General features: G+C 40.3%; 1 protein-coding gene across 7 annotated transcripts in view; it reads right to left on the bottom strand.

Annotated features, from left to right (window-relative positions):
• The window catches only part of LOC309692454 (discs large homolog 1-like protein), a 112,866-nt gene that overhangs the window by 94,350 nt on the left and 2,560 nt on the right, over window positions 1-15,956 (bottom strand). For 6 of the 7 annotated variants that reach the window (XM_082510963.1, XM_082510956.1, XM_082510958.1 and 3 more), the window contains exons 3-4: window positions 13,389-14,184; window positions 13,125-13,221 (exon numbers count right to left, since the gene is read on the bottom strand). In XM_082510963.1, the coding sequence (XP_082367089.1) occupies window positions 13,125-13,221; window positions 13,389-14,184 (893 nt within the window). The remainder of the gene's footprint in view (window positions 1-13,124; window positions 13,222-13,388; window positions 14,185-15,956) is intronic. The other variant, XM_082510959.1, reaches the window with a different exon arrangement.

The following is a 15,956-nucleotide window of genomic DNA, read 5'->3' as shown; positions in this document are numbered from 1 at the left end:
AGACCAATAGCAAATATATTCAATTCAGTCATATAAAAGATAAGCAGAATTAACGCTTTGCAGCGCTCAACTTGACCAACTTACTTGAATCAATTTACAACCATGTCTGTGCCGACTCATATAGTATGTAATAAAGAATTTGCAGGAATTTAACAGGTGGGCATCAAAGACAAAGACAGCAAGCACAAAAACATATTATTCACTTCTGCTCCCGTATTGAATAATGGTGAATTTAAAGCAAAACTGACCTCTGACCTCACCTTTTGGATAATAAAGAAGTCATCACTTCATCATTTTTTGCAACACAGCTTCAAAGAAAAGCTTTTGAACTGAGTGCCGGTGTTCTTGAGTTACAGCCAAAATCTTTTGTGGCTGTTATACGTGACCATGAAATTCAAATAAGTTTATCCTTGAGTCCAAGGATAAACTTCTTTTTAACAGAAAGACAGTCAATAGATTTAAAGAAATTCCTTCAAGACTTGGGTCACAGTTCAGCACATTTTCTTCTATTAATCAACTAATTGATCCACTAACAGATAAATTAACCACTAATTAATTTAGCTCCACAACAGCGTGTAGTTGTTTTACGTGTTGTAAATGCCAAGTCTGAGAACGGAGCAGGCAAATGGGGGGTAAAGGGCAGAGAAAGTCAAAGAAGTCAAAGCGTACTCCTTAATCAAGCTCTTGATGCTGATGGCTGAGCCATCTGGACCATCACACATGCAGACATGCAGACCTAGACACACGCAGTAGTCTCTCTGTGGTTGCCTTTGCCTTCTCACCTCCACTTGCAAACAAACAACACAGCATGAGAGAGAAAACAGAGAAGGCGAAACTGTGCACGAACAGAGGGGCTGAAGTGAACAAACGGTGACTCTGAGGTCACAGGGGCTAATTTTATAATACGGAATAGAGGAGAAGCAAAAGGAAAAATAAACTGATACCATCTTACGGTCATTTTATAGGCTTATTGGCAAACTAATCAAGCCACAGTTTAAGATTATGGCTGTATTTAAAACTGAGTGTTAGTAATGGCAAAATATTTTTAGATGCTATTCCAGCTGTACACAGATAAAGGAAGCACCTGGGTGAGCTAAAAAAGTTTAGAAGTTAATGCAGGTAGACAAGTCCTGTAAATAATGCAATGACACAAGAGGTTATTTTAAGCGTTTCATGGGAGAAACACTGTGTTTTGGATCCACTGTGAGATTTTTAAAAGCTATATTTCCTGGATGTCATTCTATAAACCATGTGATTATTGACACATTTCAAAACCTCCTAATTTATCCTAGTCTGGGAAAATTTGCATTTTTTTTGTAGTGAACCAGACTGCTGTTTTTATAGCTGTATATCCTGAATATACCCCAAATGCCCTTCTTTTCCTTTCCAATATTTACTGTGTTACGGTGATATTTTTTCAGTAGTGTGCAGAGCAGAAAATGTAAATTTCTCATTAACTAGATTTAGAGTGAGTCAGGACTGTGCGACATCACTGGATGAGTGAGAGATTGGCCATATACTACTACTAAGTTATTCTGGATTCATACACTAACGTCTTTCACGTCTCTCTTTCAGTCCAGAAACCTGAGACTGGATTTCTCCAGAAGTCAGCACAGGCTGAAGTGCCTGTCTTCAAATAGCCTTGGTTTTTGTGATAACCTCGCACGGAGACCAGCGATACAGTGAATCCCTCTGTGTTTGGCAAAGAGCAGATGGAGCTCCTGCTGATCTGTGTGCAACCACACACACAAACATGCATACATCTGGGATGACCTAAGGGGTTCTAGATCATATGGCTCACAGAATGTACTGGGAGAGTAAAGCTCACATCGGATCACAGACCAAATTTCCTGAAACACAGAAATAAAATAACAGCAGAACACAAAAAAGAAAGAAAGACAGAAAGAAAGAAAGAAAGAAAGAAAGAAAGAAAGAAAGAAAGAAAGAAAGAAAGAAAGAAAGAAAGAAAGACAGAAAGAAAGAAAGAAAGAAAGAAAGAAAGAAAGAAAGAAAGAAAGAAAGAAAGAAAGAAAGAAAGAAAGGAGGATGAAGGGAGTGAAGAAAAAGGAATAAATGACAAATGGGAAAAAGCAAGAGAGAGAGAGAGGATGCTACCTCATGAGCCTAGCAGGCATGCACTACATGTTAACATTAGTAGGTCAGCCAGCACAGAAATAACTACGCTGTGCGGCTGTGTGTGTGTAATAACCTCATACACCCCCTTCCAGCCAATCGCTGTGGATTCTCCATTCTACAAGCCAACCAATTTAAAAAGGCACCATACATCAAGATTTTAAATATGGTCACATGATCACCTTTTACCAGCTGTGTATTCAGTTTACACATGAGTGAATTCCCTTTAAAATAGAGCTCATTGTTTCCTCTAAAAGCTGAGTGAGGGCATCAGACTCCTGCTGAAACCTTGTAGCAGTAGCAAAATAAACATGAGGCAGAAATGAATTATAGGACATCTGCTGTTATCTGCTGAATATTTTATAATAAATAATGCCAAGGGACATGTCAGCTGACTGTGTGTTTAAATAGCAAACGTGGATGTTTTAAGTCACTGCAGAGAAACAATGTGAAACCCACTCATGTCACTGAATTTGTTAGACAGACAGTGCCACAATGTGGCAAAACACAGGCACTGCAGTACTTGGTTATTGTTCCTTATATATTTATATTTAGTTTTTAACACATCTGTCATCTATTCATGTAAATGTGGGGAAAAAACAAGTGAAATTTCTGACATGACAAATGTTCTTCCTTCTTCTTCTCAGGCATCGCCACAGTTGATCATCTGAATTTCACCCTATCTCTACCATCCTCTTCTGTCATCACTCTGCATGTTCTCCTTTACTGCATCCTTTACGTGAATCTTCTCTGTGATCTTTTCTCTTGTCTGCTTCCATATTCCGCATGCTTGGTCCAATTGAGGACACAGCACAAGGCTCAAAAGATGAGGACACTGTTGAAGAATTTGGGATTGTGGAAATGTTTTAGCTATTTAGTCATTTTATTTCTTTGGAACTGACCAAAGAATTTGGTTTTCCAGTTTGTTTGTGTTCTCCTGTAACACCTGAAAAATTTTCCTCGTCACAATTAAGATTTTAGTTTATCATTTATGCCCCTGTTATTTATTTAAAATGATGTTATATTCAAGTTCTGCCCAGCCACGTCTTTCCCATTCGTCAGGAATCCTCTCACTCTCCTGGCTGTGGAAGACTCAGTCTGGTTAAAAGGTCCACCGCCCACTTTCCTTGATATCTCCATAGCACCACAGATAGGTCATCCGGGGGCAATCGCCTTTACACTCTTCATCCTCCATCATAGCTGCCCTCATTTCCTCCTAACTAATCCTTTGGACTTCCTGATTCACTAGCTGTTCTCCATCCTTCCTCTCGCTCTCATTTTCTACATACATGAGCTCCTCAAAGTACTCCCTCCACTTTCCAAGCACACTTCCTTCACTCATTAGTTCATTTCCACCTCTATCCTTAATCACCCTAACCTGCTCTTTCCAGCTTGGACTCTCTTCCTTCAGCCTCACATAAAATGTAACTATAAGCCTTTGCCTTTGTCACCTCTCTCTTGTCCTGTCCTCCCAGTATTCCTGTCTACCTCCCAGAGTATCTCACTTTTCCTTTGTCAACCTCTTCGTTTGAACCACCAAGTCTTCGTGTCTTTTTCCTTTAACCAGAGGTTATACCAAATATCCTCTAGGCAGCTTCCCTCACCACGTTAGCTGTACTATCCAAGAGATCTCTCCCTTACTGACCAGATTTTGTCTCAACTGTTCCCTGAACATTTTTCAACTTACACTATTTAATCCTTGCCTCTAAGTTCATTGGCTACCATCCAGTGCTGCCTCCCCTGACCCAGACTTGCAGTCTCATATCGCTTTTAGATTGGAGCAGATTCCTTCACTCTTATGCATCAATGAACTTTCCTCTCTCTTCCTGAAATATGTGTTCACCACAACCATTTCTATCCTTTTCACAAAATCCACTGCCATCCTTTATACCATAGCTACCCAACTCCATCTCACCCCTGTTCCCTTCACCTACATGTCCACTGAAGTCTGCTTCAATCACCGCTCTGCACTAAGCAGGAACTACATTAAAAGCAAAGAATTCATTTAAACAAAAGGCCACGTTTCCTTAATTGTGACTGTCTGAAGCAGCATTCAAATAATTCTGATTATCAGAGGTTTCTTTAATTAAATCAACTTGGAGTTATTGTCCACCAGCTTCTAGCAGAAAGTGAAAATATCAGAAATCCAAACGTTGTTCTAAACAATGTCAAATCAAGATGAGACTGAAGGGCAGTGCATGGGACTTCAGAACCTTTTTGATTATTGAATCATTAATATGCAAAAACAACCAGGAACAGCAAAAAGAGAGGATCAATACACTGAACTTTGTTCACTGACGCACAAAAAAAGTTGCTTCAGAGTTTGCTTGTCTAAAGAAGGAGAGGTCTCTAAACAATTCCTTAAAAGTTACCTGCTTAGAGTTGGATAAGGTCAGATTACACTACCTTGTAAAAGCATCTACAAAGAGTCGCAGACACTGCAGATTAGTAGTTGATCTTAAGGCACTACTTTTTAGTTATTCGTGACAATTTCAGTGTACAAGGACATCAATATAGAGCCACACATGGACCCGTAGATTTAAAATAGTAAGAGAAGAAGGTCTGAGTGATTAAAATCACAAAGGTTCAAAGCAACAATTGCAGAGGTAACAGGGTTATTTCAGTTTGGAGGTGTTTAGCCTTCTTTGGAATTAGACAAGTGACCTGAATCCAAAAAAAGGTTAACACTGCAGCAGGATAATGAGCCAAAAACACACCCCGAAGCTTTACAAGAAACAGCCGAAGACCAGCGAAAACCAGTGAGCGCTGACTGTCACAGATTTTCCTCCACAGTTACCAGTCACAGACTGGCAAAGCCAAACATTCCTAATATCACAACACTGACAGATTATGCTGGAATAAAAATGTACAGGACATAACTTTAAGATATAAAATACTCTGAAATTCATGCAAATTATTTAAATAATCAGCTATTAAATTGTAATATTAAAAAATATACATTTAACCAATGCATTATTAGATATCACTGGCTGACTGAAGGTACTAAGAAAGAAAAAAAATAATCTATCATATAACCGGAGTAGGCTAATGCAAAAGTCAGGGATGTAAACTTGTCAAAGTTTCTGTGTCTTTAAGACACTCAACTGTAATTTTTAAATCTTATTTCTTCTGCACCCTTTGCATTTATAGTATTTGCTTCACTGCAGAATTCAAGTGTTCCTACAAAACAACTTTCTTATAACGTGAAACAAAGCATCTCTAAAATATAAATGAACACTGTGGTCATGTTTCAGCGTCGTCAAGGGAGCTTCACACCCATGAACAGCTCCTATTCAAGAAATTTTGGATGGATTTGGGTTGGCAATTATTTCCAGTTAGCTAGCACTGGATCACTTTCATTGACTACACTGCAGCATTCGATCCACTGTGGCCAATACTGATGCATATAAGTATATAGAGTGTTCCTAAGTACTTTAGAAGAATTTAGTTTAGTGGTTAGCATTCATGATTTAGCATTAGAATGCAGCTAAGTAATGTTAAAGCTGTAACCTCTGACCCTGTACTAATTCTTCTTAATTACTGAGCTCCTCTTGGTTTTCAGCCAGTTCCTGTACCTCCTAGTACCGCTGATATACTTCTGTGGAACTAATTCCAAGATAGTTTTTAAGCCTTGCATACATAGGTGTGTTAACCTACACTTTACCTAAGATATGGTTAAAAATGAGCTAAATACTGTGAAAAACTAGGCTGCAATAATAAAAATAGTCCTACTATATTGCATTCTTGTGTTAAAATGCATTTGCAGAATAAACAGAGGACATTTAATTATAGGTAAACATGTAATTCCACACCTGAGTTTAATGTCATATAATCCTTAAGCGTACCTAAATTGTGCATGCAATAACACACAACACATACAGAGGTAATGGACAGCTGGTTATTTATTACTAAAGTAAGTTACACCTTATTTGCCTCTGCTACTCAACTACAGTACAAATCTGTTTCTTCTATGTGAACTGCAAAGTCATAAAGTGTAATTGAAATAATATAATATACATTACATTGATTGAAACCGCAGAGTGGCAGTGCTCCATTTTCACAATTAGCCCACGTGGTGGCCCAGTAGTATCGGCTGTCCTACAGGCAGGCCAGTCCAGAGACATAGTCCAATTCTCTACAGGTGTGGGCCATACAGAGCCAAGACGACGTTTCACCAAACTGTAACAGCGGTCCTGAGTCGCTATATTCGTTCTACTGCAGATGCATGTCACTGGACTCAACTGTCCTACAGCTGCTTACAAAGTTCTCTCTTGCTCGTCTCTCCTCACATGGCTTCTCTGCTGATTACTCCGTCTGATGTTTGAGCCCTCCTCACAGTTACATCACGATGCCAGCTGGACAGCTGTTCAGATGGTAGGACTACAGAAAGGATTTATCATGGCCTTTTCCTGGCAATTGCAAGTAAAGTACCCCTGAAAAACTAGGCATGCAATGACTGCATGAAGTGTTCATGCAGCCATGGTCTTTTCTGGCTTTCTTTCCAAGGTCTTTGTGTATCTCATCATTTTTTTCTCTCTATCCTCCTCTTTGTCCATCCTAAAATAGTTCCACCTCTTTAAAGTCTATTAGCAGCCTAAGGTAAGCCTCTTAGGAGAGACTCTTGCTCTCTTGGTGCACAGAAGGCACTCAGTCAGACCAAACAATAATCAGTCACTAATAAAACCAGAGTGGGATTTAAGACTGGATATATCAGAGAGCAAAAGAGGATTGGGCAAGCTAGAGAGGAGAGTATTCATACACAGTTAAATACCCAGACTGCGTGACTCTGAAGACTAGGCAAAGATAACCCAAATAATATAAAATGCAGTTTTTCATTTAATTTATAAAGAGAAAAAATGTATCTGGCCCAATATGCAAAAGTAATTATACCCTAAACCTAAGAAGTGGTTTTGTCACACTTGGCAGCAAGAATTGCAATCAAGCTTTCGCGATGACTGCCAGTGAGCTTTTCACTGCTACTTCCTATTATTCTCCAGATTCCTTTGTGATGAATGATCTTGGAATCAGGCTGTATTTGGAAGTTTTTGGTAGAACTGACAGTTCTGCTAAAGTTAATCATAAACCCTTGGATTTGATTCTGTGCATACAGACAGAAGATCACGCTCCTAAGAGTTAATTTCATATAAATAAGCTCAGGATCTGGCAGACACATAGTATTTCTAGCTAAGGTGGCAGGACGACAGAGTAGTCAGCATGTTTACCTTTTACATAGACAGTAAGGTTCAAACCACCAAACGCCCAGACCACAATATATTAGGTGTAACTGTCAAGGCCAAATCCCTCTACACGCCCATAATGAAGACTATTTTCATAAGCCAGAAGCCATCTTCCAAACTTATGATCAAAATTCTTTTCACTCTGTTCAAGATGTTGTTTTTAGTTTAAGAAGCTCTAGGACAAGCTGTGAGACTGGCAGGGAGACATTGATTTGAAACTTTATTGTAGGTTTTATGATGGTTTTTACTTTTTTGTGGGGTGTCTATTACTTTGAAATTACTGAGGGGAAAGAACATCTTCTGTAATTAATACAGTTCATCTTCAGCTACATGTATGCCCAGTTTTTGTGCTGAAAATAAGACACAGGAGAGACAGCTAAGTAGTTGGAGTAATGTTTGGAGTCTAAAAAAAGTGAGCAAAATCAGGAGAAAGTTGAGGACATAATTACACTGTACTGACAGGATCTCTCTCACGCATTCATTACTAATTAATTCTACTGGTACATTTCCATGCTACAGTAGTGTTTCGCCTGTCCGTACTATTGGCAGACTGATATACTTAAACTGTCTGAGAAAATAAAAAAATATGGGTGGAAGGTCTAAAATTGGTCATTTTTATCCCACTGCTCTGAAGTTGCTAGGCATCCATGGATATAAATGAAACACTTTAGGTGAGTAATTAAAAACAATATAATACTTGTATAACATGTTATATGTGTAAAAATGCTAAAAAAAAATTAGCCATTTGTTAGGTAATTGCCATGGAACATGATAACGTTATAATATCAGATACAGATAAGACCCTTCAAGGGTCTAAGATGTCCCAGTTTGGTCACTAAACTAAAGAAATAAACAAACAGAGAGTTAATGTTTTATATATTTACATTAGCTCCTTCTCTGTGTCTCAAATTGTGCACCTTCACTCGTGACTTTGGGTGCATAAAGGCAAGTACCACAGTACCCCTATGGTGTATTCATAAAAGTCAAAAACTGAGTTTTAATAGCTCAGTTGTTACAATCTTAGCTACATAGTGGCAAATGAAGAAGCTAGTTGCTAGCTGGAAGAAGCATATCTATTTTAGGCAAGTTATATGTGTTCTGATATGGCTTAGTTTTTATATCTTTTTTCAAATGTATGTGTTATGTATAAGAATTTGGTATTATATACAGAGGTTCAAGAATCAAATGTCCCCAAAAAACAGCAGGTAGCACAATAACTGCAGTCAAACCCTGCATCATTTCAGGAAAATGTACAACTCATAGTGTTGGATTTCAGACAGTGCTCTGTCAAAATCCTACAAAATACATGTTAATATCGCCTCTGTCAGTGCGCCCCAGGGCAGCTGTGGCTACAATGTAGCTTGCCATCACCAGTGTGTGAATGTGTGTGTGAATGGGTGGATGACTGGATGGCATCCAGTCGTGTCTCTATGTCTCAGTGTCTAGTCTGCTTCCTTCTGATTCTCCAACACGTTCTCACTCCCAAAGCATAACATTTTACACTAGGTGACAAATCGTCGATATATTAAACTTCCGGGTGCATGCACATGCACAGATCAGAAAAATTAGGAAACATGAGAACTATTTGGAATGAATCTAGACATGTGCATTTGTTTTACTTAAATCGCTTTGGAAAACAATATCTAATGTCATTAAAGTGCTGGTTAAGGTTAGGGATAAGGGTAGGGTTAGGGTTGGAATACATGGCTGGAACATGTATTACCACGAGAGCGTCATTCTACTGGATTTCATCCATAACCCGGCGCGTAGCATAGGAGCGTGGAATGTCACCTTTCGTGTTCCTCAGGAACACCTTGGGACTTGACAAATCGTCCGTATATTACGCCTCAGGAGTGAGAACGGGCTGGATTGTCTCATGTGTCCTGTTTTAACTTGACAGTCCCATGTCCTATGTCAGAGTACCTGGTTTTGCTTCCCCTTGCCTCATTATGCCTTATTCCTCACAGCTGTGTTTCCCTCCCGTTTCCCATTCTCTCATTACTCCCTTGTGTATTTAAGCCCTATGTTTTCCTTCCATCACCACCCCCATGTGCTGTGTTTGTTCTCTCCATGCTACTGGTATTTGCCAGTTCTCTGTTCCCAGTTTAGTTCCCTAGTTTCTTAGTGTTTTTGGTTTGAGTTTCATGTTTCTAGTTTCTTATTTTTGTTTTTGTTTTCTGTATTAGTGTAAGAGTTGTTCCTGCAATAAAACTGCCATTTTGAGTTTCCTCTCCATGTATGAGCCCTGTGTTTGGGTCCTACATCCTGCCTGCCACACAACAAACCATGACAGTAGGTAGTGTGCTCCATGATAGGGTACTTTTAGTACTTATTTGAGAAATGCAAAAATTTTAAGATTGTCGATTTTTTTGCAGTATACAAAACTTGAACTTTTTTTCTCAAGTCCACACACAAATATCTTTGTCACCTTTTTGCCTGCTGCAACATGCAGGCTTTAAATCTGTCCCAGCTCACACTGATTCAACTCCTTATAAATGGGTCATGCATTTCTGAGCATGAACATATGTGCATAATGCATGTGTTTAATTTTGCCAGCCTAGTTTTTTTTTAGCCAAGTTCTCTCTTCTGCCTCAAGAGCAGTCAGTCATTCAGTCAACCACTGCACCAGTCGCATACCTTCACAGCCAGGCAGTCACTCTTTTGAAGTGTCTGTCCTATCAACCTAGTTTGCTGTCTCTCTGGGTGTCACATGATGTCAGACCAATAACTGTACATCAGATCAGCATTCCCATTAGAATCGCTTCACAAAAGCACAGCCTACTACTCTTATAACCTGTTTATTCACAAACTAAAGCAAGTCAACTGTACATGAAGCAACCGTGTCCCCAATTTGATATGGCTAAGTTTCCCATCAATGATTCATTCAGAATGAGTTTGACATTAAAAATTAAGGCATTGCTGTAATGACTGAATAAATACACCGATCACAAAATTATAAAACTTTAGCTATTTAAATTTTTTTCACTGTCTTAATGACCACACTGACACACCCTGTACTCCTGTGCCCTGATTTGTCTTCTCCGCCACTTTCTACAGTAGCCTGCTCTGTTCCCGTGTCTCACCTTGGTAGTGAGGATACAGATGCAATCCATCCTCACCAGTTCGACTGGCAAACTTTCACCAAAACATCTCGTGGCTCCAACTTTCCTGTTCCACCAATCAGATGTTTGCTGCTTTTGGTGGCATGTTTTTCCCGTCTGTCTGTCTCTGTCTCCTCCTTTCCTTTCATCGTTCAGTTTCTCTCTCCTCCCTTTCTTGTGTCCTCTCCACCTGTCCTTTCATCAGAGCAGCCAGATAGGACTTCTCTCCTAAAACAGAGGCCGAATCAGAAACATGGCGAGTCTGTCCCGATGCACCTCGACCCGCCCTCTTGGTTTCCAGCTGCTTTCTTCGTTTTATGGCAGCTGGTAGCCACATTTTGAACTCGAAGAGTGCATGGCTCAGAATATATATCGGCACGCATGCAGAACACTCAGCACACATACACACGCAAACACACACAAAAAAAAGCGGCAAACGTCTGGAGACAGCCGCAGAAGCGCACACACATGGATGCACAGGCAAACACTCACACTGACAGACGTGTATGCACAGACATAAGCGCATACACAAACAGATTCACACACACTCACACCACTCTCTGCTTTTTTTTATCAGGTCAGGTCTCTGTTTGGCAGAAGTGGGGGGGCTTGAGTGAACAGTAACAGCGGTATAGCAATGGATGCTCTACTTTCAACTTTTTGACTGTGGGTGAAGTTAAAGCTCCATATGTAGCCCAAAGCTACACGCAGAGCTGCGATTTGACTCTTTTGCTTTTCCTTGATACACAACATTACTACAGCTGGCACTGTAATATACTGTATGTGTACAATATACAGTAAATGCTGTAATATAGAGCAAATACTATACACTACCTGTGGCGCTGAGAGAGAAGGGAAAGTTGGAGTAAGCAAATCCATGTCTAACACTCACATCTGCAGCAGAGCATGAACATGTGCAACATGTCTTCGAGTTCACATGTGCATTTGTATCTGCTCTACTTTTTTGTCCTATTCCTGTGCTTGCACTCATTGTTGTTTTTTCCTGATGCTCTCCGTTGCCAACAGAAAGTGGTCAGTCTGTCTGCACTGGGCTGTGATAACCAGAATCATTATTAATAGCTTTGGGGTGAAAAAAAAAAAACGAAACATTCTTCACTATCCAAACAAAAGTGAGTTCTTATTAGCTGGCTAAAGTTAGACAAGGTCATGATGGCAAGGCAGTAACATTTTGAATAGTTTAAAGGACCTACCAAGTGTAATGTGGGCTGCTGTGGAAAAGGATGGTGCAATTTTGGCCACTACAACAAGAATTAGATGAAGAGTGTTTACATGCATTGCTACACTTTCAGCTGTATAGCAGTTCTAAACAAAGCGAGTGGCTTGTAGTGGTACATGTTAGCTATGCAGCATTTTGACTAGAAGAAAGTCTGTGTTTTGTCCCAGGTGGGTGTGACATTAAAGGAAAAGTATATATGAGCATAGCAACATATCATTATTTCCATCAACCTGAGCTGCACAAACTTCTGCATGTGCTATAGAATAATCAGAGGAGATGAGGGCACAGGTACAGCTAACGTGGTTGAACAGGTGACCCGGGTTTGAGTCAATCCTGAACTATTTTCTGTGTCATTTTCACTTTTTTGTTCCCGTTAGAACAAATGAAAAATGGCCCACAAAATAATTTTTAAAAAACACAGAAAAATAAACAAAAGGAAACAAAAGTGTGCTCCATATTGAATAATCCACTAATCAAAAAGTTTTAATTCTTCTCCAATCCATGAAGTGTGCTTGGGCAAGATACTGCGTGATAGATGAGGCTCGGTACGCTCTGAACAAAAAAATAATTGCTCAGTTTCCATATTGGCTGGGCTTTACTTAACATTTTGAAAATTGACCCATTTTTGTGATCAAAAATGAAAACTTGATGCTTCCAACTCCACAAATTCAATCATCATGTAAAGAGCAGAACTTTAGTAAACAGACACACTGAAAAAAGCACAATGACATTACTCTAATGATGCTCTATGTTCAGTCATCAGCAACAAGCCTGCGGTCAAAAAGCTCAAACTAAAGGAAACCATCAATCCCTGTTTACCCAAGGGTTAGGGTTAACCCTCTGACCTCATTCTGCTGACTGTCCAGATTATTAAAACGTTACTTAACCTGTTTCCCTTTGTCATATTATGCAATGCATGAATCTGTATAAACAACCTGTCTATCTTATTCTGCCTGCTGCAGCCACCACAAGCCTTTCGATGCACTGATTCAAGAGCAGACGTGGTGTCTCTCATAAACACTTCTCAGGAACCTTTCTAACAGCTTCTGAAAATGTCATTTTCAAAGTCAATAGTTTAACAATCACAACATAATCAATTAAAACGTGTTTCCTGTTTTATTTTGATAGTCTCACATCCTGTGTTCAGTTTTGCTAGTCTCGTAATAAGTATTCTTAGTTTAGTTTCCTCACAGTTTCCTTAGTGTTTATGGTCTCCTTTTGCCTTTGTTTTGTTCCTGCCTTTAAGATTTCGTTTTCTTGCTTCTGTTTATCTGCATCTGGGTTCACACTGCAAATTCCAAGAGTCTGCAGCTACAGACTCGTGACACAACCTCTATCTCATTTTCTGTCAGCTACAGACAGATTTGCTGCAGCTTTCCTGTGGTCCTTACAACAAAACATAAAGAGATGTCTTACCTTGTTGTGGGTCACTGGGCTCGTGGGTGGCCTGGAGAGGGCTGGACCATGGGTTGGGCTAGTGGAAGGGCCCTGTCCTGGTCCAGGACTGGTTGGGCTGGTTGGAGAAAAGAGATCAAGGGAGGGTGCAAATAGGTGAACTCCAAATATGTGTCCATTAGTGTTCTGTTCTATATCTAAATTCCTAATAGCATGTTGAAGTACTATATAAAGATATTACACTAGCAATCAATGCACATTCATATTACCAGAGACTGCACTCACGCATAAGGTCCTTTGTTCAGCTGTCCAGGAGGACTTGTGGACCTGCGTCCGCTGAAGGTGAATTTTCCCTGGCTTGGACTAGTCGGACTTGGAATGGGAGTGACTTTGCTGAATCCTGAGTCCTTGCTGGTCAGAGAAGCAGTAGGGACAGAATCTGTGACTTTGTTGGGACCTGGGCTTGTGCTGGAAGGGATCCTGGTGCGGGCAGGTTTGACCGGAGCAGTTGGAGACACAAGGCCTTGAATGGTGCTCGAGACGAGGGCTGAGACTGTCACCAGGTCAGAAGAAGCAGGAATGCTTTGTGGGCTGGTGGAGCTTTCTGAAGAAACGCCAGAGCTGGTGGCAGTGAGCTTTGTTCCATTTAGCGACACTCCAGGAGATGTATTTGTGGAGCCGGTCGAGGTTTCTGCATTACTAACTGTGACACTGGGTTTAGAAGTCTCCGCTTCAAATGATTTGGAGCCCCCCGGTTGAGCAGGAGGAAGAGGAGCACGGTACTTCACTTTGGCCAGCTGCAACTCAGGTGTGCTGGACTGTGTTGTAGGCGAAGATGGCTTTGTTGCTGGTGTTGCTGATGGTACTGGAGGCGCAGGATACTTGAATGACCTGGGTTTGGAGACGAGTGGTTTGGGTTGGGATTGTCCATCAGAAATGCTGGAGGTCAAGGGACCTGTGGAGGACAGTGGCTGGGCTGAGGGTTCTGCTGGCAGCCAGCAGGAGGCAGCAAGGTTCTTGGGACTGTCCGCAGAGCACTTACTGTCTGCAAGGACGGTAAACTCATAGTACTCCTGGATATCTGGAAAAAGGAGGAAAGTAACAATGTGAACGGGTGTAGTGATTAACTAAACCCTACAGAAGTGGGCAAATCACTGAGTGCAAACAGTGAGTGTTTAATTGATACATTAATTTATTCACCAAAAGACAGATTAGTTGATCATTAATAAAAATAAATCCATGGTGTAATTTATAATCAGTTAACCTTTAAAAATCATATTGTGCAAAAGTCTGGGGCCACCCCACATTTCATTATATTTTGCTTCATAAGAGCCAGAGTTTCCCTCAGTTGATCCATCAACTGTTCACTGAAGAATGAAGAATCCAGCCATTCTCTCAGGAGAGAGGTGCAATAGTAAGAGCCTACAGCCATCTGTAGGCTGGACGGGGTGAAGGCGGTGGCGTTGGGGATCTTGTCAAAAACCGATGAAATTATGAACACAGAAAAGTACTGTCAGATTTTGATCCACCAGCTAATACCAAGCACAATGCCAATGCCGGAAAAACATAGATGGATAGAAAAACACACCAAAAAAGCATAAAATATGAATGATCTTCAGGACTTGCACCTCAAAGGTAGTGTAATTAGACATCTACCTAAGTATTTATTAGGTATATGTCTGCATTTAAAGTAACTACTGAATATGGTGGAAAGGCCACCATGACAGCTAGATGTGCTTGGGGAGAACAGACATCACTAAGTGTCGAAGCATCACCACTAATTAACCAGTTTTAACCAAAAAGGCCAATAAATACTTATTTGTTAAGAACCTGGCAATCTTGACGGGTATACAGTCCAGCTTTTTTTGTTTTCTGTGTGTGGCTCTCTAACTTGTTTGCAGTGAATTTTATCAGATGAGATTTGATAAGTTTACTCCACCCGTAGAATGACCTGATTTGCCTGCTTTGTATTCCAGTGTGTCGGGATTTGGTACCGGTGGGTGTAAGAGAGCCTGTTATACAGTACGACAGGTTTAGTTACTGAGTGGCCGTAGATAAAGGTGCAGATATGGGGAAATGCTTGCCTCTTATTTACAGTCAGTTGTTCCCTTAAAAGTCATGTTGCCGTGACTGTTAAGTCAACTGCAGGTTGGCAGCTAACAAATGAATGCCCTATTTAAATGTAGCCCCTATGTTCTGAAAACAACTATCTGCAACTGTCCCAGGATTGGTTAAATTTGTTAAGGGAGTCCCCACTGTGAGCTGGACAGAGGCTGAGATGTTAAAAAAAAGCTGCTCCAGCAGAGCTTAACTATTACTTTATAGTATATGCTAAATTATTCAGATGCAAGCAAAACCGAGATGGTCACAAAGAGGCTCCATATCTCAGAGTACACCAGTAGAGAATGCGTTACCTAATGAAACATAGCTAATACTCTGAGGACCTCTAGTGGCGACATAATATTACTAGCAATGGTTCGCTTCCCCTAATCCACAGTACAGCTGACAAATAGTTCTGCACTAAATCATATATCATCCTGTAAGCACATCTCAAATGAGTTTGGTGGCTATAACACAGATGATAAGGGGGAATAAAAAAGGACAGTGAAATGTAAATAGTGGAATAATCCAGTGCAAGCAGCAGGAACGCAAACCCATACACAAAGTCTTCTCTAATCTTTACCAGAAAGAAGGATCAATAAGAATATCAAGCAACAAAACAGGGGAAGCATTATTTCGCAACCCATCAGATCCAATTTGGTTAAAGTAAAAAGTCAAGCTTCAAAAGAGGAACTGAGTGAACAGCATAAACAAGCACACAAACGCTGGCACAATAAACGTGAGAAGGTGCGC

Source organism: Aulonocara stuartgranti (assembly GCF_965226115.1).
Source record: "Aulonocara stuartgranti genome assembly, chromosome: 17".
Classification (NCBI taxonomy): domain Eukaryota; kingdom Metazoa; phylum Chordata; class Actinopteri; order Cichliformes; family Cichlidae; genus Aulonocara; species Aulonocara stuartgranti.
This window is presented reverse-complemented; position numbering and strand designations above follow the sequence as displayed.